Source organism: Guillardia theta, assembly GCF_000315625.1.
Source record: "Guillardia theta CCMP2712 unplaced genomic scaffold GUITHscaffold_42, whole genome shotgun sequence".
Taxonomy (NCBI): Eukaryota; class Cryptophyceae; order Pyrenomonadales; family Geminigeraceae; genus Guillardia; species Guillardia theta.
In genome coordinates, this window is record NW_005434632.1 from 415,543 (window position 1) to 436,032 (window position 20,490).

At 52.8% G+C, this 20,490-nt stretch overlaps 7 protein-coding genes across 7 annotated transcripts; 4 read left to right on the forward strand and 3 right to left on the reverse strand.

The window, feature by feature from the left end:
• Positions 1-1,132: 1,132 nt before the first annotated feature.
• GUITHDRAFT_153080 (hypothetical protein) lies at positions 1,133-2,170 on the forward strand (the record flags this gene model as incomplete). The annotated part of the gene is made up of 8 exons (XM_005831093.1): positions 1,133-1,137; positions 1,239-1,289; positions 1,337-1,387; positions 1,443-1,512; positions 1,663-1,710; positions 1,754-1,839; positions 1,882-1,932; positions 1,998-2,170. 8 exons carry the CDS (start codon positions 1,133-1,135, stop codon positions 2,041-2,043), a joined length of 408 nt encoding a protein of 135 aa, XP_005831150.1. The 3' UTR covers positions 2,044-2,170.
• A 1,292-nt stretch (positions 2,171-3,462) lies between these two features.
• On the forward strand, positions 3,463-4,931 carry GUITHDRAFT_87548 (hypothetical protein; the record flags this gene model as incomplete). The annotated part of the gene is made up of 3 exons (XM_005831094.1): positions 3,463-3,699; positions 3,790-4,071; positions 4,171-4,931. 3 exons carry the CDS (start codon positions 3,463-3,465, stop codon positions 4,558-4,560), a joined length of 909 nt encoding a protein of 302 aa, XP_005831151.1. The 3' UTR covers positions 4,561-4,931.
• Positions 4,932-6,988: 2,057 nt separating this feature from the next.
• GUITHDRAFT_109956 (hypothetical protein) lies at positions 6,989-12,016 on the forward strand (the record flags this gene model as incomplete). Its single annotated transcript, XM_005831095.1, has 14 exons — positions 6,989-8,218; positions 8,265-8,468; positions 8,524-8,683; positions 8,738-8,758; positions 8,807-8,915; positions 9,188-9,292; positions 9,346-9,442; positions 9,691-9,819; positions 10,087-10,341; positions 10,420-10,620; positions 10,841-11,092; positions 11,150-11,233; positions 11,292-11,534; positions 11,723-12,016. 14 exons carry the CDS (start codon positions 6,989-6,991, stop codon positions 12,014-12,016), a joined length of 3,384 nt encoding a protein of 1,127 aa, XP_005831152.1.
• A 352-nt stretch (positions 12,017-12,368) lies between these two features.
• GUITHDRAFT_109957 (hypothetical protein) lies at positions 12,369-13,939 on the forward strand (the record flags this gene model as incomplete). The annotated part of the gene is made up of 9 exons (XM_005831096.1): positions 12,369-12,508; positions 12,623-13,011; positions 13,135-13,220; positions 13,264-13,314; positions 13,366-13,445; positions 13,493-13,548; positions 13,665-13,706; positions 13,753-13,889; positions 13,934-13,939. The coding sequence occupies 9 exons, from the start codon at positions 12,369-12,371 to the stop codon at positions 13,937-13,939; spliced, it is 987 nt and encodes a 328-aa protein (XP_005831153.1).
• A 266-nt stretch (positions 13,940-14,205) lies between these two features.
• On the reverse strand, positions 14,206-15,492 carry GUITHDRAFT_109958 (hypothetical protein; the record flags this gene model as incomplete). The annotated part of the gene is made up of 2 exons (XM_005831097.1): positions 14,206-14,799; positions 15,013-15,492. 2 exons carry the CDS (start codon positions 15,490-15,492, stop codon positions 14,206-14,208), a joined length of 1,074 nt encoding a protein of 357 aa, XP_005831154.1.
• Positions 15,493-16,619: 1,127 nt separating this feature from the next.
• Positions 16,620-18,587, reverse strand: GUITHDRAFT_109959 (hypothetical protein; the record flags this gene model as incomplete). Its single annotated transcript, XM_005831098.1, has 12 exons — positions 16,620-16,703; positions 16,755-16,837; positions 16,930-17,000; positions 17,045-17,070; positions 17,214-17,244; positions 17,367-17,423; positions 17,471-17,643; positions 17,689-17,729; positions 17,778-17,849; positions 17,897-18,188; positions 18,242-18,307; positions 18,513-18,587. The coding sequence occupies 12 exons, from the start codon at positions 18,585-18,587 to the stop codon at positions 16,620-16,622; spliced, it is 1,071 nt and encodes a 356-aa protein (XP_005831155.1).
• An 863-nt stretch (positions 18,588-19,450) lies between these two features.
• Positions 19,451-19,916, reverse strand: GUITHDRAFT_153082 (hypothetical protein; the record flags this gene model as incomplete). The annotated part of the gene is made up of 3 exons (XM_005831099.1): positions 19,867-19,916; positions 19,601-19,702; positions 19,451-19,549 (listed from the first exon to the last, which is right to left on the reverse strand). Coding segments are annotated over exons 1-3 (163 nt in total), but the record flags the coding sequence as incomplete, so codon positions are not given.
• Between the last annotated feature and the right edge of the window lie 574 nt (positions 19,917-20,490).

Consider the following 20,490-nt stretch of genomic DNA (forward strand, 5'->3'; position numbering starts at 1 on the left):
TCCCCACCTCCTCGCCCTCCCCACCTCCTCCTCCTCCCCACCCCTTCCTCTCTCCTCTCTCCTCCTCTCTCCTCCTCTCTCCTCCTCTCTCCTCCTCTCCTCTCTCCTCTCTCCTCCTCTCCTCTCCTCCTCACCCACACTGCTCCATATCGTCTCTTTTACCTCGGGCTCTGCACTACAACTGGGTTTTTATATAGATAAGACCGGAAGTGGGGCAGCAAGAAAGTAGAGGGAGGGGAGAGGAGGGCAGAGCAGAGCAGAGCAGAGCAGAGCAGAGCAGAGCAGAGCAGAGCAGACGATAGCAGAGCAGACGATAGCAGAGCAGACGATAGCAGAGTAAGAGAGGACAAGACAGGTCGGAACAGGGCAAGGCGCCCGAGGGGGGGAAGGGAATATTAGGGAAGCAGAGCCGACATCAAACAATGGCAGGGGTCGAGGAGCAGGCTAGAAGGATGATGGAAGCAATCGGGTCCTTCGACGACCTGAAGGAGATCGAGAGATGTAAGTCGCTGATAGACAGCGAGGAGGAAGAGGAGCTTGTCGATGCCGTGCTGTTGGAGATCGAAGAGAGGGTCAGGGAGAGGAGGAAGGATGGGGCAGATGATAAGGTCGAGCTTCCCCGTTGGCTCGTGAGGACAGCTCTGCGAGTGTGGAACTACAGCAAGCAGGACACCATCAGGGTCATGACCAACTTCTGGAGGTACGGCACACACGCTCTGCTCCTGCTCCTCTTCTCACCCCGTCCTCAACTCAAGTTTCCGTCACTCAAACGCATGGCCGATGGTTCTTAAGGCGTCGGAGGTGGTGAGTTTCGGCATGCTAGTGACCTGCGGACGATGTGAGGATGACGGATGCGATGTAGGAGGAGGAGCTGCGGTCAGGTGCTCCTGCGCCTGGGTCCCTTGAGGGGAGAATGACAAGTGAGGAGGTGTGCATTGGTTGTTGCCGGGGACAGATGCGAGCGGAAGAGGAATTCTTGTTTACAATGCAAGGTTTCTGTTCAGGTATGCTCCTGTCTCCTCTACACCTCGTTCTCCTTCTTCCTTCCTCTTCTTCATCGCTCTTTTCGTTTCTTCTTGCTGAGTTTCCCTGCTCCAGGGGTCATGCATGCTCAGTCGAGGGTCTGCAGAAGATGGGGTAAATTCCTTCACTGCCGCTTCACTCACATCTCAACCACTTCTCTCATGCTCTTCTCTCATGCTCTTCTCTCATGCTCTTCTCTCATGCTCTCCTTGCAGGTCCTTCCTGATGCAGAAGGCGATCGAGAAGGAAAACATCGTCAAGAATGGGTAGCGAGCAGCGCTTCCCTCTCGATTCTCTTATCCGTCTCTCTCAGAATCGTCTGCGTCCTAGACTTGCAAGGGGTCGACCTCTCCATCACAACCAAGTGTGACTTGACCCTTTGGCTTTAATTTCGCCTCTTGACGCCGCTGAGTCATCAGGTTCGGCATAGCCGATGTCAAGCGCGGGATTCTAATGTGGAAGGATGCGTTCCCATGCAAACTGAAGAAGGTGCTCATGACTGAGGGCACCTCTCCTCGTTCTGCCCTGTCTTGTCAGCTTGCTCTCGTCTGTTCGTTCCTTTTGCACGCTTTGTTGAGAAACTACACACGACTCCCTTGGAACGAAAAGCCTTAGCAACACTGACAGTGTTCTCAATAGATCTATCTCGTCAACATGGGAATCATCTTGTCCACAATCGTAGCCATGGTCAATCTTCCACGTCATCATCAGCAACATGACGAATTGATAGGCTAAATCGATCCTCAGTTCCAAGATCCGAGAGCGTGTCGTCCTGGTTGACAAGACTTTCCAGCAACTGCACGCTGACATCGACAGGTATGTCCGGTGATCTCATGTTCCGCAATGATAGGAGAGCAGCTCCAGGTTGCCGCCTTCGCTCGGGGGAAATTTCGAACTCGACTGGGAGAGGTCAAACATTATCTTCCTTTCTTTGCTATCGAACTAACAACGATTTCATTGACTTCACGCCGCAGTTATATACAATTCTTGCTGAAAGACGATCAGTTCAACGACAGCTAAGCGATGGCCTGTACTCTACATACTTGTCAAGACTTGCTAGACTTAAGTCGCGTTCACAGCCTTGGCAGTGCTGTTGGTGGGGACTGTAACTTTGAAAAGTGTCAAATAAAGTTTAGGGCTCACTATCACTTCCAATCATTACCTGTAGCATATCCAAGATGCCTTGAGGTTAGAAAGATCGTGAACAGGACAAGTCAGCGTGATTGCACACTGAAAAAAACATCCTCTTTACCTCATCACATGCCCATGAACATGTCGCAGTGGAACTTTCACCTGATCCAACACTTTACAATCCCTTCCATCTCGGAAACTGTTTGTATACCGTCTCGAGCTCATTGTCCCCCTTCATCACACAGAAGGCAACAAACATAAGTGCCAAAATTCCGATCGCGATGATGGTAAAAGCTGCCCATCGTCAAGCCACGATTGAAAAACTTCTTTGTTATGGTGACTTCACCGCAACGGGACGCGCGGTGGATCAATTTCATGTTATCATTCTCATAATCTTCTTCGTCCGATCTTCCGACGGCCTGATATTCTCTGGAAGAGGTCACAAGTTACAAGGACTTCGTTCAGTGCAGCAAACAACGACATGCTGGCAATGGAAAAAAATGCTCTCTCACCTGCTGCTGCGATTGTTCAATCTTCGACGGGAGCCAGGTTCCAACATGTCAATACAATACAATCCTCCTGGAAAGCGGCTGCAAGAACATCGGCGTGAGTGCTCAGAAGCTCAAAAAGAAACCCGAACAAGCTGTCAGCTGACACGGAGCTTCCCCTTCATCGCACCACTATCAGTCCTTCTGCTCCTTCTGCTCCTTCTGCTCCTTCTCCCTTCTTCTCCTTCTCCTTCTCCTTCTCCTTCTCCTTCCCTTCTCCTTCTCCTTCTCCTTCTCCTTCTCCTTCTCCTTCTCCTTCTCCTTCTCCTTCTCCTTCTCCTTCTCCTTCTCCTTCTCCTTCTCCTTCTCCTTCTCCTTCTCCTTCTCCTGCTCCTCCTAATCAATACCGCCATCAAGCCTCGAGCCCTCTCTTGAGCTACGGTAGCATGCAGACGCTCTGTAATGAGTTGATGTGTCTTTGACTGGAAACCATGGGGGTCGTTTTCACTGGGGATCGTGGGGTATCCAATTGATTGGGGGTAGAGGACCCAACGTGCTTTGAAGGCATCAGTGATTAGGGAGATTTAGGGGTAGGGGTGGAGAAGGAGGAATCGGGACAATGGCATCGAGGCTAGCGCTGCTCAGAAGGATGGAGGAGCTGCGATGGCGGGAAGTTCATGAGCGGGACGAGGCAGACAAGCAGAACTTGGCCATCCTGAAGAGAGAAGTGCAGGCGGATGGAGATGGAACGGATGGGATGAAGGAGAAATCCGAGGACCTGTTGTTGAGGCTATTTTCGGTGCAAAGTTTGAGGACGTACATGCCGCACTGGCTCTTCTCTGACAGCAAAGAGTCGGTGAAGGGATGGAAGGAGAGGATTGTAGAAGAGTCGGACGAGCTCCTCAAGCTCGTAAACAGAAAGTTCCGCCCAGATTTCATGTTGCTAGGATCCAGCAAATGTGGCACCAGCTCAGTCATCCGATACCTCCTTGCCGTCCCCGAGGTCTCCCTCGCTAGCCGGGTGGGGATGATAGAAACTCAAGAGGAGATCCAAGACGTCTCGGACGAGGGGAACTTCGATCCTCTGGAAACTCACATCTTCGACCAGAAGGTGGAGTTCTCCCCGGTTGAACTAATGAGGGCACAGTGCATAGCATATTCATCGAGGCTACAGGAAGGGCAAGGGGCGAGCGCCAGCATGCTGGCACACTACACTCCTCACTACATCTACCATCCGATGACTCCTTACAACCTTGAGCGCCTCTTCGGCTCCGAACACAACATCAGGTTTCTCGTGATGCTGCGGGAGCCAGTGGCGCGAGCGGTGTCGAGCTATTACTTCAAGGTGAAGACGGAGAGGGAGTCGAGGACTCTCGCAGAAGCCATAAGTGCCGGGATCCAATATCACACCAACATGCGCCACAAGATCGTCTCTGAGTGTGGCCTGGACCATGATGCAGAGGTCGTCTGCCTCGAGGACGCCGAACCGGCGCTGGGCAGGGAGGAGATGGTTCAGAAGTTGAAGGAGATCTACATCGACAAGACCCTTCCCGACTGTCCTCCTCTCCACGATCCCAACCTCTTCAACGATCATGTCGGCAAGGGCGTGTACCACGAGCAGCTACGTCGATGGATGCACATATTCCCAAAGGAGAGATTCTATGTTTGTACCCTGGAAGAGTTCTCCCAGGACCCCGTGGGAAAGCTGTCGGAGATGCTGTCGCACATCGGGATGAGTGAGGAGGACATCAGGAAATCTCGTTCTGTCCTGGAGCAGACCGTGCAGAAGAAGTGGAACGTTACACAATCGTCTTCCTCCAGCGCTGACCAAGAAGTGCTGGAGCAGCTCAAGGCTTTCTATGCGCCGCACAACGAGAAATTATTCCAACTCTTGGGGAGGAGATTATGGGGGATGTAATGAATGTAGGAAACTCTCCATCCAAAATTCTCCATGCTTCACATTGCATTTGGGACTTGGCGCTAGTTCATTCAAAAACTGATCTTCAAATTTGCGCCTGTAAATGATACAGGAAAAACATGGGAACATGTGCGGACTCGATGTCGTCTTTCCGCGTTGAGATCGCCTTCATACATGCATCTTTTCTTCCTCTCCTAAAGCAGGAGTGTCCTTCTGCGGAAGAATGTTAGATCTTTCTAGTGACTGCTTTGATGATTAGCGGCAGTACTTGCTTATCCGCTGTCTGAAGGGTTCCAACCTGTTGTTCAGACAAATAAGCGGTGGGAATCGACAAGAAACACAGAAAGGAGAATGAAATATGAGTTACAGGTATCTGACGAGGCCATCACTTACCACTTTCTGTATTGCGCTGATACCCCCAACCGCTTCCTGTTGAGCTCAAGATTACTGACTTGACACCCTGCTGGCTGATTTACTCACCCTTCCAAGGAGGTTCGACTGAATCATCTGTGGAACAGACTGATTGTACAAACGCCAATCAGTGAAATTTCCTGTTGTTACAAATTGGACTACCTTCAAGCTCCTCGCTGTCTTCCTCGTTGAGCGAACAACCAAAGCCTCCAGATCTCGTGTTGTTTGATACTGTGCAAGTCCACATCAGCAATCAGCAAAATTGACAGGTAGCAGCAGGACTGATGCAAGTAATATCGGGGAAGAGAATCATGCGATGTCTGCACAGCAAGGAGAGCAAGACGCATACCTTCCTCATCACCCCTGACACCGTTGGAGTCACAGCTAAAGTGAATCCAAGACGAGCTGGACCAATGATCTCCAGCGCAGCGATGGAAAGCTGAAACCGTACAAGACCTGCGGCGCTTGACTCATCTATGTCATCCTTGAAGCATCGTTCAGCATCATGGCAGAAGAAGCACACGCAGGATCAAACCTTGATGCTCTCTGGAAGAAAGGACAAGACAGTCTTGATATCAACATTCGACAAAAGCGCATACCCCATCACCAAACACGTCACCCAAACCGTTGTGTGGATAAGCACCGCCGCGAACCCATAATCCCTGATTGTCTGCTTCAGCCTTGATGCAGCATCTCCTCCGAGCGCTTTCAAGGATGTCAATCCACTCCCCTTTGTGTTAGCTTGCCTCAACCATCTGTTGCTCTGGATTGAGGTGATATGCTTGCGCTGGGTTGCACCGATTGCAAGCGGCCCACTCCACGCGCTGGCAGGGGCGAAACCTTGCACTTCGACCAGCACCAAGAGCAGAAACAACATGTTGAACAAATATTTCGCATTCCCCAAGAACGAAAGCATCTTCACAGCCTGTTTTTCCAGCTGTGCTGAAAGAAAAACGCACAACAATCTCAGGCGGCGAGCGAGATGGCAGAAGGTGGGATGGCCTGCAGGAAAGTCCAAAGAGAAGGGGTAGTGTAGAACCAACACCGAGGCGATCAAAGAAAGATGTTGATATCACAAAACTGCAGTTGCCTTCTTCGCTCTCTCCGTCAGCCGCTCATCTGCACTGTCCTACCCACCATTCTGCCATGGTGCACACCTACAAGAACAGAGAATTTCCGCCGCAACTCTCCATAAAGCTAGTGATTTGGATCCATCAAATATTGAATGTCAAAATTTGAAACTTGATGAAGATATTATTTCTTACTTAAAAACTATTTCAATTTGCAAACATTGGATACCCCCGCAGAGATTAGTTTTCGGGTCTTAAGTCGACTATGCCTCAGATGGACCCCTTCAAGGTATAGTGACGGATGAGGTAGAGGTACCGAGTCAGGGGTGGGTGGGTATACCTTCCCCGCATTTCCGTCCATTTTTGAGAATGAATCTAGGGTAGGGGTCATGCAAACCACCTGTTGTGGGGTGGGGTGTTTTTGTTTGGAAGAATTCATAGTAGTTGTGGTGTACGGGTACTTTGATACTTGAATAGAGGGGTGGGGGGTGTGGCGGGGGCCGCTAGAATGTTTCAGATCTGACGATGTGGTCTGCCAGCTGACCTGGCACACTCGCATCAAATAAATAACGAGGTTGTAACGGTCTATAATTGCAGGAATAATGATGTGCAAGGCCTGGTCAACCAGCTAGGCGAGATAAGGAAAAATGGCCTGGAGCCGTTGCCCTAGGAGGGTAAGAGGAGGAGGAGGAGAGGAGAATGACTGAGGCCAGAGGACGGGAAGCAAAAGCGATTCGCTGAGTTGAAAGCATGGAGTGAGACGATGAAGATCGAGGGAAGATGAAGAGATGGTGAGAGGGGAAGGGAATCGACAACATTGTGCGATGGGGAGGATGAGGGAGGAAGTGGGTTCATTTCTTGATCTGTCAGCGGAATCCTTGGAAGATTGTCAGACGAGCATCCATCTCAACCGTACGAAGAACTTGCAAGGCAAGTCAATATAGGGCATGCGTGCTGCTCAGGCACGGCTGCTGATAGCGGTTGTGTTGCAATCGGCGACGGCTCTGGCCATCAACCTCTATGTCTCGATCACCGGCGACGACGTAAAGGGGGATGGCACCCTCCACCTTCCCTACAAGACCATCCAAGGAGCGATCGACGCATCCTGGGATCTAGACGTCATCGTGCTGCTGGATGGCCATCATGTGAGCGACAAGGAGATCAGGTTCAGGGGCAGGAAGCTGACTGTACGCGGTGACTCCCCTCCTGTCACAAGATATGGCAGCTGCTGGCCTGTCATGACAGCAGATCCACTCGTTCCCACCCTCTCACGCTGCAACATCAGCTCCTTCCCGCAGACATGGTCCCAACGGCAGTACAACGACTTCATGGAGGTGGGCCAGGAGACGACTGTCCAATGGTTCCCTCCGTCTCACGCAGACCCGGCCATGGCTGACCCTGCATACCATGCTGTGCTGAGCTATGATCTTGGTGTGCGCGATCCCTCCAACCCTCCTCGCTCCTGCTCGGGCTCGATCTCAGCCGGGAGCAGGTGGAGCTGTGGTTTGATGGGATGCAAGTATAATTTTTCCGGGTCGGGGGACGAGCAAGCCGCGATCAACAGCGCTGTGAGGATCGTGGGAGCAAGATTCATCTTCCTAGAGGGAGACGAAGTGATTCTGAGGGATCTTGACATCAGGGGACAGGACGAGAACTTTGCTACTGCTTCTGCGATCGAAGGGGGGTGCTTGTTCTCTACAGGAAGGAACAATATCACCGTGGTTGACTCGGTCTTATCCTCTTGCTCCTCGAAGCTCAGCGGAGGAGCGGCGAGCATAGGCTTCGAGTCCAAGATGACTTTCCGTGGAGTTCGCTTTCTGAACAACTCAGCGAGGAACGGAGGAGCCATGTCGTTCAAGATGCGGTCGACGGTCCTTTGCAGCCACTGCGAGTTTTCCGGCAACTTGGCGGAGAAGGGAGGAGGCATTTACGTCGACGATGTTTCCTCCCCTCAGTTTGAATCCTGCGACTTCTACTCGAACACTGGAACGTACGGGGGAGCGATCTATGCAGGAGGGAGGTCCTCGCCGGCCGTGGTAGACTCCGCGTTTGTTCACAACTCAGCGCTGGATGGAGCAGTTATCTATGCTGGAAACATGGCGATCATTGACACGGCCAACTGCACGTTTCAGAACAACTCGGCTGAGAGGTATGGAGGCGTCGCCGTGCTGGAGCAGGTAAGGGTGCTGAGGGGAGTGAAGTTGGAATGAGGGAGGACGGCAGGGAGGGTCGCTGTGGTCAAGGGGGGACGCCATGTTCTTCAATTTCGCCAGCAGAGCAGGAGCAGCGATCTACTCCAAGAATGCAGACCCGAACAGATGGCGTGACTCGTATCAAGTGCAGAACAGATTCAACCTCCTCTCCCTCCACGACGACAACTTCCTACTCAATACAGCGGCCATCTTCGCCGGCCAGGTCTACCCCAAGGTGAAGCCGAGCGGCCAGTCTGCTATATCAACCGCCATGTGAAGTTTAGTCTCAGGCCTTGTCCGATGCTGTCTTCTCTAGTTCTAATGGGAACAAGATCTGCAACGGTCGCGGGTCCCTCGACGAGAACCTCGAGTGCCTCTGCCGCCTGCCTTACACAGGCGTCAACTGCGAGGTTCAGTGTAAAGGGCTGCTGCTCCTCGACAGCTGGAATGGTATCTGTTAAGTTCTGCTCTTTGCTCCCACATGCTGATTGGTCTTGCTTTCAGGGACGTCCAACGCTTCATCAGGTACGTGTGGAGCTGCAGTTGAAGTTGCTCTAGCTCAATGTGTGAAAGGGAACCATACTGCGAACGCAACTTCTACTGTTGTGTGCTCGGGCCATGGGACCTGTCTAGTCGGCTCTGCTGTGTTCGACACCGAATGTAGATGGTTTGGGGGCAGGAGGTCAGCTGAATTGACTTGGCTAAAAGTGTTTGGTAGAGAATTCATTATCTCACTTGCCCTTCTTCCTTCAGATGGTTTTGTTCCAAACTGCTGTCGCTCCTTGCTCATGTGAGTTCGGATATCTCGGCAGGTATATCTCCTCCCCTCCTCCTCTGCCCTGCTCTCCTGCTCTCCTCCTCTCCTTGCTTCATTCTCTAGTTCCTTCTTCTCCTTCTCCTTTCCTCCCCTCCTTTCCTTCCACATTTCTGCCCGTTTTCTGACACCTCGTCCAGCGATTGCTCGCAGAAATGCCCGGGTACAACTCAGTCTTCCGTCTGCTCCGGCCATGGGGACTGTTTCCTTGAGAACGGCACCGCTACCTGCTCTTGTTTCTTCGGGTCTGCCTGCCTTGCCTGCCTTGCCTGCCCTGCCTGAAGCTCGAGATGCCAAGGTGGGGAGGAGAAGAATGTGACGAGATTCGTCTGTACGTGCTGGGGACAGGAGGCAACCAATCGAGGTTGAATCGAGTGATCCGCCTCGGGGACAAGGTAGGAGGGAGGAGGGAGGAGGGAGGAGGGAGGAGGGAGGAGGGAGGAGTGAGGAGGGAGGGAGAGGTTTGATTTGGGAGAGGAGGTTGGAAGAGGGTGGAAGGAAGTAGAACGTGTTTGCGGAAAACATGGGAAGTGGAGTGGGGGAGGATGGGATCGGAGGGGGGGGGGGCACAGGAGGAAGGGACTGGAAAAAAGAGCGGGCCATGAAGGGAGGAAGGAGGAGAGTAGACTGATTTATCCTCTAGATGCTTGCCAATAACAGGGAGAGTGGCCTGCACCTTCTAGTGCTCAATCGAACAGACTTGACGGTCGTGTGGGACTACAGCTACGAAGTGATGAAGTTCGAGTATCCAGCCAGCCAGTACTCTTCCGAGGTAGCGTTGGAGGAAGAGAGGGAGTGGGAGTTGTTGGAAGGAGAGGAGTGGAGAGAAAGGAAGGACAGTGCAGATGAGGAAAGGAGAGGAGCGAAGGAGAGAAGAGCAGAGGATGACAGCAAAGGAGAGGAGAGGAGGGGCGAGGAGGAAAGCGGAGGCATGAAAATGAAAGAGGAGAGGAGAGGAAAGGAGAGGAGAGGGGAGGGGAGAGGAGGAGAGGAGAGAAGGGGGGCGGAGCGGAGATGCAGTCCTGATGGCAGCTGGCAGAGATTTTATCTCTTCGGGGGCAATGATGGAACCATCAACGTTGCAACTGGGATCGCCGAGGATGGAACCTGCGGCTCACTCAACAGCAGCACGGACGGCGTTCTCACCCGAAACCCACAGGTCTCCTCCTACTACTTTGGGGAGGGGGAGGCGAACAGGATGGCAAGGGACTTGAGCCTCTTCGACGCTCGCCATCTCGCCATCGTCTCCTCTTTCTTCGCATGGGAGAACCACACCAACCCCGCATTGTTGCAGGTCTGACTCCCGTCTTGCCGCTGCTTCTCCTGCAGAGCCCAGGGCCGAGCCTCCTCGTCTTCTCTGACGTCGGCACAGGCGCTGAAGAGGATCGGAGGGCCGGACCTCGAGCCCTTCGTACAGGACAAGCAAGGCAGCGGCCACGCTCTGATCATTGTTGGCATCCCGGACTCAGGAGAAGGGAACGGGACGTTCATGCTCAGCCCGCCGCCTGATCCTGCTGCTGGCTACGCGACGAGCGTGGCGGAAGTGGAGGTCAACCTTAAGTCGAGAGTTGAAGTGAGGACCACTGTGAAGAGCAGGAGGAGGGGAGGGAGGTGGGAAGGAAGGGGGGGGAAGAAGTTGAGATGAGGCTCGTGAACCTGATGTTGTTGTTAAATCAGGATGGGAAGGGTTAAAACATGGTATATTGGAGGGGTGGTTTAAGGAAAAAGAGAGGGAGGAAGAAGGGAGGAGGAGGAGGCTCTCATCGGGGAGGGGTTTTGACATGGAAGAGCAGGAGGAAGCTGTGCTGTGGTGCGGGGCTCGAGTGTACGAGCATGGCGTCGACGTCTCACACCTAGTGGGAACGGCCTGCGTTAGGGACGGCCAAGTGGTGGCGAACTTTGAGGATGGTGCGGATGGAATCATAGGAGGAGGGCTGGCGGTTGAGCCGGTGAAGACGATCAGGACAGAGACGGTGAGGAACGAGACCGGAGGACAAGTTGCCCGATGGTTCGTCGTGGCCCGGGCACCTCCCGACACTCCGAGGGTGAGGAAGCGACAGGCGAAGCATCGTCGTCGATGCAGCAACTGACACTGATCGCAGCTTGAAGCATGGGATCTCCTCTCAGACTTCGACCTTTCCTCCGGGCCAAGTCCCCTCCTCCTCTCCTCTTCAACCATCGTGCAGGTGATCGGTGCTGTACCTTGCTTCCTCCTCCTCACTCGCCTCCCTGGCTCGCCACCAGCCATGCTGCAACAGGAGCGTGCGATGGAACCATGGTGGCTGTCGCAAGGGCCGCACGGTCAGCCGCTCCCCACAGACGTTGGAGGGAGAGATCCTAGTGTGCGAGCAGTCGGGGTGGCTGCTGGAGGATGGAAGCACGTGGCCCGGTCACTTCGGCAACTTGGACTTGGCCGGGCCCTTCGGAGACTCACTGAACCGCAACGAGGACGACCTGATCGCTTCACAGCCTGACCCCCTCCGTGGGGTGAGATGAACCTGCTTGCCGCTGATCTCCCGGCTGCTCCTGCTTTTCTTCCTCCTGCCCCTGCTCGTCCTGCTCTCGTTAACCACCTGCATGCTCTTCCTACGGCGATCTGCCTTCCGCTTTGAAAAACTGCCATCCTCCTCCTCCTCCTCCTCCTCTTCATCTTCCTCACTTCCTTGTGCATGCAGGCCTACACACCCTACGACTACCAGCCCGGGCACAGGAACACGCCCTTCACAGAGGAGGACATCGTGCCGCAGCTCCAGGAGCAGCTCCCCCCGCGCGGCCTGCAGGACCTTTACAGCTCCTTCCTCGAGGTGCCGACCCCCACTCCAGTCTTCAAGGAGTGTGAGGTGGGGGTGAACGAATGCGAGCAGAGAAGCGTGCTGGACCCTGCGGTCCTGAACGAGTGCTCTCTCGGCCAGTGCAACGTCGACACAGGATGGGAGGCCTCGCAGCGATGGCAGAAGCCTCTCAGTTAGTTCACCTCTCGGTCTCAGTACGGATCCACTTGTCATAGTATCGGTCATTGTTAATCAGTGTAAACTTTGAAAGCCAGTCATGTTTAGTTTTACTAGGCTATCAGCCTACGGCGGGCCAGACTCTGGTCACCCCGTGACAGCCGCGCTGAGCACTCAGTGCCCTGGCAGTGTCACTGTACGGTTCGGGCTCCGGGCCTATTCGGAGTCCCGGCCGCCGTGCGCCGGCCCTGACGGTGACTCAGCAGGGCTCCTGTCTGATGAGACTCCTGAGAAGTGTTGTAGCCTCATCCCCCCACACACCAAATGCTCATAACCTGCTCGAGTCGCAATGGTGCGAAGGGGCAGTAGAGCCATGGCGTCAGGGCTGACGGTGATGGTGCTTGTGATCGCGGCGGTGATGATGGCGAAGATGGTGAATATGAGCCGGAGCATGATGCCGAGCGTGCTCTCATCCAAGGGGGACGCGCAGAAGCGGACGGCTCTCGCGTCAAGGTGAGGAATGGAGCAAGTGGAGAACATGTAGATAAGAGTGAGGATGGTGGAGGGTTCAACCCTCCTCTTGGATCTTTCAGGGATGGTCTAGGTCTTTGGTGACCTTGCATGCAGGTTCTCCGATGCTGTTGAAGCCGCAAAAGTCCTGCAGCAGAAGAATGCGCTCGTTTCCCGGCATCGAAGGGGTCTTGCTGTTAGGGGAGATGCTAACGACAGGGCGCCTCAAGCTCAGCCACAGCCATCCAGCACACAGCACGTCACCTCTCCTCCTTCCTTCGTCCCAGGGAAGCACATCGTCGACATCGACGCCGGGGAGCTCGTTGCTGGCACCGACGTCACTTTCCATGACTTCAACGCAAGGGGGGCGGTGGGCCAACCGACTGCGCCCTCGGCCAGGGAGCAGTCGAACGACCGCAGGATGATCGGAACCGATGCCACGTTCCATGACTTCAACGCTCGTCGAGGAGGAGAGGCTTCTACTGCAGCAGCTGGTCCTTCAAAGGGTAATGCTTCCTTTCAATCAATTGCATCCAAAGGCCCCTCCCCCCCCCGGCCCCCCCCTCCTCCTCCTCTACTATACTTATCCGCTTCCAGCCAGTCTGGTTGCTGAAAGCTTATCTCCGCAGGCTACAGGAGCCATCGCGTCACTGAGGCGCATCGGAGGCATCGGACGGCTCAGAAGTCGTTGGACGCCACGGACAAGAGACCACAGGTCTGTGCGACCCTCGACTGTGAGAGGAGTGACGAGCTTGCAGAGCATGGATGCTCCCCAGACGATCAACGTGGCGAGCGGGTTGGGAGGAGGGGTGAGGAACAGGGAGGGGGAGGAGCAGGAGCTGTTGACGTTGGAACGTCAGGTCCCCAGCTCTATGTGGGTCACCCACCGTCGTGCACAACAAGTGAAGCAGGAGGGATCGCGAGTGGCGCAGAAGTCCAGGTGGAAGAGGAGTCGCTGCTGAGACTTTCTTCCTTACTTTCTAGCAGGAGGCCTCAGGATGCGAGGGGAACACGTGTAGGCAGCAAGGCAGAAAGCCAACCAGGTTCCGGTCCATGTCGGAATGGAATGATGTGATGAGCGATGAGAAATGACCTGTCGAGCTGTACTTGCTGTTGATAGTGATAGATGTGTCTGTCCATGACGTTGTCTTCCATCCAGCTCAACGACGCCTCACCATGCGAGACATGGAGGACAACGTTGGTGAGCGACTTTGTTTGTCATGATCGCTGGAATGACAGTACAACAGGGACAAACATTGTCTTTCATGGCGTTGTGAACGAGGTGAGGGAGGGGAAGGGAGGAGGATACGCCATGCCGACTGTGGGGCAGGGAGGAATCCTCGGAGCGAGGAGGAGGGGAATTCGCTTCAACGACAGAGAAATGGTGAAACTTTCACTTGCGTTTTGATCGGTTGACCTGAATTTCAGTACTGAGAGCCAACTGTGGTTTGAAGACGGACTTGAAGCCAATACAAGCTGACCGCTCCCGTTCTGTATCGAGTATCATCAGAGGAGAATTAATTAAAATGGATCAAGATAAAATCTAGGAAACTTTATTTACATGTCGATCTCTCGTCAAACAAATATAGGTAACTCTACAGATTCCCCCCTTGTCGATGAGAGTCATTCTGCCACTGAAAAATATCTTTCTTCTCCGTCTCCTTCGTCGTCTATTTCTTTCATGTCGTATTTCCTACCATTCAAGGGCTCCTGTACAAGGGATGATTCACAAACCAGTCCATCCACTTTGTATCTCCCGAGAGATTTTCTATCTCCTCTTCCCCCGAGAAAGAGTTCAATATCGGCATGCTGCCCTCCCGCGACCGCTTGTCCAAGTCTCCGCTGCCTGAACAACTAGCTAGGTCGAACGACTGCGATGGGCTGCCGTCCTGCTCCAAGCACGTGCTGCTCCCGTTGTCCCTCAGGCTGAACCTCCTTGCTCCTACTTCGCTCTCCAACGACTTCAAGTCTTCCAGTCTCAACAAGTCCTCCTGCTCCTCCACGGGTTGCTCCATCGAGGCGGGCTCAGCCGCTGATGGCAGCGAAGACGAGCTCGACGCCTCCCATACCTCGGGGATCTCGATAGCCTCCAGCAAGCTGGGAGGGCTGGGAGGGCTGGGAGGGCCGGACCCTCCCCTGTCTTGCCGCGTCCTTGGCTTCTTATTTTCTCTTGTCTTCTCGTTCTTGTCCTGCTTCGCCTTGCTTTCATTCGCAGCGTCTGAGTTCCGATTGTTCGGCCACTTGAAGATTCCCAGGGCCCTGCACGCTGTCTTCAACGCCGAGAGAGATATTCCCTGCCAATCGACATCAGAAACAGCCCACACCAACGCAGAGGTTGTGGAAAGGAAGGAAGGAAGGAAAAGAGGGAAGTGGGGGGGGGGAGGAGCAACATGCAAGAAGCGGAAGGAAAATAAAGGGCGAAGAAGAGGAGAAGGAGGAAAGGGAAATGTAAGAACGTAGGCACAGGGTGGAAGGGAAAGAGATGGGAGGAGGAGATTATCACTTACAAGCTCCCTGGCAGCTTCAATCTGACGGAGATGGAACAAGCTGCAGATCTTAGCATAACTGAGAGCCACAATCTCCTTGCTGGAAGGCATCTGCCCTCCTTGCTTCTTCCTTGGCATCACGTAGTGGACGTGAGGCTGAGGTGGTAGCTGCTGTTGTTGTGGCCTTGAGTTCGCCTTCATGGCTGACTCTCGAATGGCCTCCTCCTGCAGCTTGTGAAATGACTCTGCAAGCATTTGAGAGTAGACGCTGGGCGGTGGAGGTAGCAGAGTAGGAGCCATTCCTATTCTTTGGGTGCTGGGCAATAGGGGAGGAGGAGGAGGAGTAGAACTGATCTGATCTGCGGGCACAACGCCAGTGCCCATGCATGAAACGTGTGATGGAACACACATCAAATTTTCTGGCATCCCAATCTCCGATCTCTGATCATATGCATTGTGATCGACAAGCTGAACTGGTACAAACATCCCGTTGTCTCCCATGTTCACCAAACTCTGTATTCCACGTTAGCCCTCTGTGCTTGATCTGGAGATCCTTGAATTCTTCATTTCCTGTTGTACTGTGCCTTGAAATCTGAACACAATAAACTAATCAGCGAGCATGAAGTCACACGGTACATCAGTTTGTTTTGTACGTCAAAGGTCCTCAAATTACAGAACAGCGCGAAGCAATTTTCTTCCCCCTCGCGAACCCCCCCCTCCCCTCCCCCCCCCCTCCTAACCCTTCCCCCATTCTTCTTAGCCTGACTCCTGCTTCTACCTCAGAGTCTGAGGGTTTCCTTGGTTTCTTGTCTCCTTGCTGAATATCTTGCCCTCCCAAACATTCAACATTGCCCACTCCCCTCCTTCCCTTTGCTCCCCTCCCGTCCCCCTAGCTTCTTCTATGTCCCCTCCCCTCCCCTCCACTTGATCCCCTCACTAACAACTCCTCCTTGAGCTCTTCTCTCCTATTCTATCCTTCTCTGTCTCAGTCCTGCTCCCTGCTCCCTACCACCGTTTCCTTCTCCTCAGCTACCCTGCTTGATTGTACGACCAAAATCTCAAACGCACTCTTTCAGGGGGAGGATTCATTTGGAGGGGTAGGGGTAGAATCGATGGTTATTCAACAGGGAAATATTAGGATGAAATACAGTCAAATGGGAGGTGGGGGTGGGAAGAAGCGATGGTCCAGATTCGGGAATACTTTTTGGATAAAAATTGTTATAGGATTGGTGATATAAAAAACGCATCGTATCAGGGGGGTTGTGAATTAAATTTCAAGTTTAGTTCTAATATTTCAAAATTAATCACATAATTTCATGCAACCCATCATGTATGCAAAATAAAAAGTTTTAGGAACGGAGAGAAAGTATGAAAAGAGGTTTTATCGGTGGGATGAGCGTCCAGCGCCCGCCAGCAGGGATGCTGATGCAAAATTAAGAAGGCGGGGGGCGCAATGTTTTGATGGGAGAAAGGGGGGTAGGGGTGTAGAACAAACGGACGGGGTCATACATGGGAGAATCAGGGGGTGAAGGGGAAGGAGGGGTGGAGGCACCTGCAAGCGCAATGTCTTGATCCGTAGTCGGCCTCCCAACACTAAGTCGCACAGCTCTGCGAGGGAGGCAGCAAGGTCAGTGATGGTTCCGGATGCGGAGATGGCAGCACCTGAAAGCTTTGTCCTTGCTGATGTTCATAGCCTTGAGGACATGGCTGACCTGATGATCCAATGTGCTCAGAAGCCGGGATTGAACCGATCTCGTTCTTACATGCCCCGTCTGCCCTGCGTGACAAGCACTGCCTGCAGAGAAGGCTAGGCGATCGGCTGTCTGAGCAATGATCTGAAGATCGCCTTAAGGGAACAATCGCAGTCAGGAAAATCTAGCGAGTTATACCTGGTCGTTGGTTGGGGACGAAATTGGAAACGAAATCTGCAGAAGTCACCATGAGATCGAACACACGAGAAGGGGAGGTTGAGCACGTTGAGGGTATTTGGGAGACGACGCTCAGGATGCCTGCACAAGCACTCACGAAGCACATCGAACCTGCGGATCAATACCCGTTGAGCTCTATACCCGGAATAGCCTGGTGATCACTCACTGAGTCAGCGGACCAGCGGCATCATGGAGCGGTTGAAAATAGCATCATGCCTTTGCCAGTAAATCATGCAGCAGATCTCTCATCTTGCGGAGATGTTCGGAGTCTTTCAGAAGGTTGTCCTTGCAGACCTTGCATGCCGCTCCCAACGCCACGAGGTGCCTGCGAAGAACAGTTGGGGAAGTGGAAAGAATTGATAGTGATGAATGTCAAGATTCAGCAGGAGATCGATGAGAACAACAACAAGGGACAAGTAGAAGGAACAAGACAGAGAGCATTCATACATGGTGTTTTCTGTGCCGGCCCTTCGTCCTCGCTCGTGCCCTGCACCATGCATGAAGCTGCATCGCGTCATTCTTGTGTAAGGAAAGGGAACGAGAGCTCTCACTTGGGAAGTTCGGTTCCATGACGGATGTACAACGCTCCGACCCCAGCAGGAGCATAGAGCTTGTGACCTGGCCAAGTTCCGGAGTCCGTTAACGTGTTCGCTACAACATGCTTTGCATGTTCACCAGCGACGGTCAAGAAGTCGACTCCGAGGTCATTCACGTCAACAGGGATCTAGAGATAACTTTCATTGCCCTGCCTGAAAGCGGCAAGCTCAACCTTGCCAATCGCTTGCGAGGCATCGGTGTGTACCAGGACGCCTGCGAGTAAAATCAGGAAGACCGGGGCGCCCACCAGTAGTCCGGCACCTTTGCTCCTTGCGATCTGGGCAATGCTCCGGATGTCGTTGATGGTTCCTGTCTCATTGTTCGCCAGCATGACTGCAAGGGGTGGATTTAAGTGGCGCCAGCAACACAGGAAAGGATACTCGTAACAAGGGCCGTGTCTTCCCTTATGGCAGCTCGCACTTGCTCGGGGTCAACCTCTCCGTACTCGTTGACCCCCACGTGCGTGATCTCCATGCCGTGAACCTCCTCGAGATACTTGCAGCACTCCAGCACGGCGACATGCTCGGCTGCGCTCGTCACGATGTGTCTCTTGGTCTTCCTCAACCTCTCGGCTGTTCCTTTGAGCGCCCAGTTGATCGACTCCGTTCCCCCTGAGGTAAAGAACACCTCCTCACTCGAGCACCCGATGAGATCAGCGACCTCCTCTCTCGCCTGCTCGAGTATGAGTGCAGCTGCAGAGGAAGGGAGGGCAGGGAGCTCACGACCTTGGCCACAGCTTCCTTCTCCTTCACTCCGTACCAGTGCGATGAGCTGGGATTTCCGAACCTCCCCTGTTCCATGTAAAAGAAAGGCATGAGAACGATGTTGTCTTGACTATGCACTTCCTCGTTCTCTCTCCTTCCTGGCCCCCAACCCCTCTCCCTCACTCCTCACCTCTCCCTTCTTCTCCCCTCCTCAGCTTCTTCCCACTGAGCGACAGGTGACCATATCTAACAATCTCTGATGTCTTCCTCTCTCTCTCTCACTCACTCTCACCTCTATGTACGGCTTCATCGCCTGCTGCACCTTCTCGTCCAACGGGGTCGTAGCGTTGTAGTCCAGGTAGACCATGGTCGCCATAATTTCACCCCACCTACCGTACTGACTTCAACACCCCTACCTACTGAAGTGAAAAACCTACCCCTTTAATTACAAGGTTTTTGGTATATATTTACCCGGTACTTGCGTGACCCCACCCTGAAAAATGTGCCGATCAACCAAGTGGATCAACAAGTGTAGGCTACTGACGAGATTGAGCATGAAAATACAAGATGAACGTGCGCAACCATTCTGATGTCTTCCTACATATCACACGAAAACATTTGAATCAGTTACAAAGTGATGAATGGAAAGAATCACAGTCATTCGTAGTGTAACAAGTAAGATTCTTGAATTTACAGACAGGAAAGGGGACATCGCTCACACAATGCATCGAGAGGACTGGGCTCTTCCATCTGAGTTTTAGATATGGTTCGAAGGTGTCATACTACTGAGGTTTCAAACTACATATAGTTGTCATACAACTATGTGGTGTTGTGAAAAAATTCATCGGCAATGAAACTCAAACGTTCGAATGAATCCATCATTTTCTACTCAGCGCATGACTCGCACAAAGAACAGAAGAATTGAAGCAAGTAGATATTCGTATTTCATTTTTTGCTGCAAAACTTAGAATACTGTGATGGATAGAAATCACAACACTAAATTCATCCCACAAGATCATCTTGCTCTCGTGAAATGAGAAGAGGTTGAATTCTAAAGCAATTAACGACAAAGGTTTACCAAGGTTGATATTCCTTCAGATCTCGCCAATGCTGCAAACAGGTCCATATCATCATGTTCTGCAAACTCATGCAAAATCATAAGTCAACTCTTTCTTGTACAGAAGAAACGAACTTATTCAAATACTCTTATGGACCCCAGTCAGAGCCATGAAAGCACAAAAAGATGTTCAATGAAAAACACGCAAAGGTGAGAACAAGTTAAATCAAAACAGGATGTCGCAGTGGGCTCTGCGGCGATAGCATACCACGCTGAACAATCACATCAGAGACCTCAAAACAGGAGAAACATGAAGACATCACCGAAAACGGCTGTTGAAAGCATTCCTGCGGGTGCAAGCTGCAATCCTTGACCAACATGGTGAATTGTTGAGGCAGCATTCTGTCATTGGCAGCCATGACCTGCTTCATGAGAACGCCTCAGCATCTCCGCAGCATGGTTTCTTTGCGGGGCGAACACATGAGTTGCACCAAAGGACATGGGTTTCAAGAGGAAGCAGATGTTGGTATTTCAGCAACGCAATCACATCAAGAAGGCAGGGTGTTTGAGATTGGAGCATGCAAACTACCTTCTGAAACAGCATGCTCGTGACGTCCTTCCCTCTCTCCTCTCCCCTCCCCGATGCCATCAGCGCCGCTGCTGCCTTGGTCAAGCCCATTCCAAGCGCCTCCCAAAATATCACGGCGATGCGGGGAGGAGGGGGGCCACAACTTCTTTTAAATAACGGTTTCCATCGCTCCGTTGCAATGTCAACGATAGAAGTAACGGAAGAATCCAGGATACAGCACAAGGCATGCATGGCAACAGCGACAGTAGGAGGGAGCAGGAGGAGCTAAGAAGGAAAGGAGGAGTGGCAAGAGGCGCGGCAGTGGAAGAGGGAGCAGGGAGAGGAGCATGGGTGGAAGGAGGAGCAGGGTGAGAGGAGTATCGTGCCAATAGATGAGGAGAAGAAGATTGCAAGTCGAGCATGTATGAAATCGGATATAGAGACTTGGGTGCGATGCAGGAGCATGATGAAATCAGAGATCGAGGCCGGATCAGGAAAGAAACTATGTTTTTGCATGCATCGGACTCAGAAAAAGAGGGGGTGTTTAGAATGTAGCTGTGAGGAACCAAGAAGTAATCATGTGTTGTGGATTCCTTGTAACGATTCTTCAGGGCGAGGACTATCTGCATGTGAAAAGCTCACGGA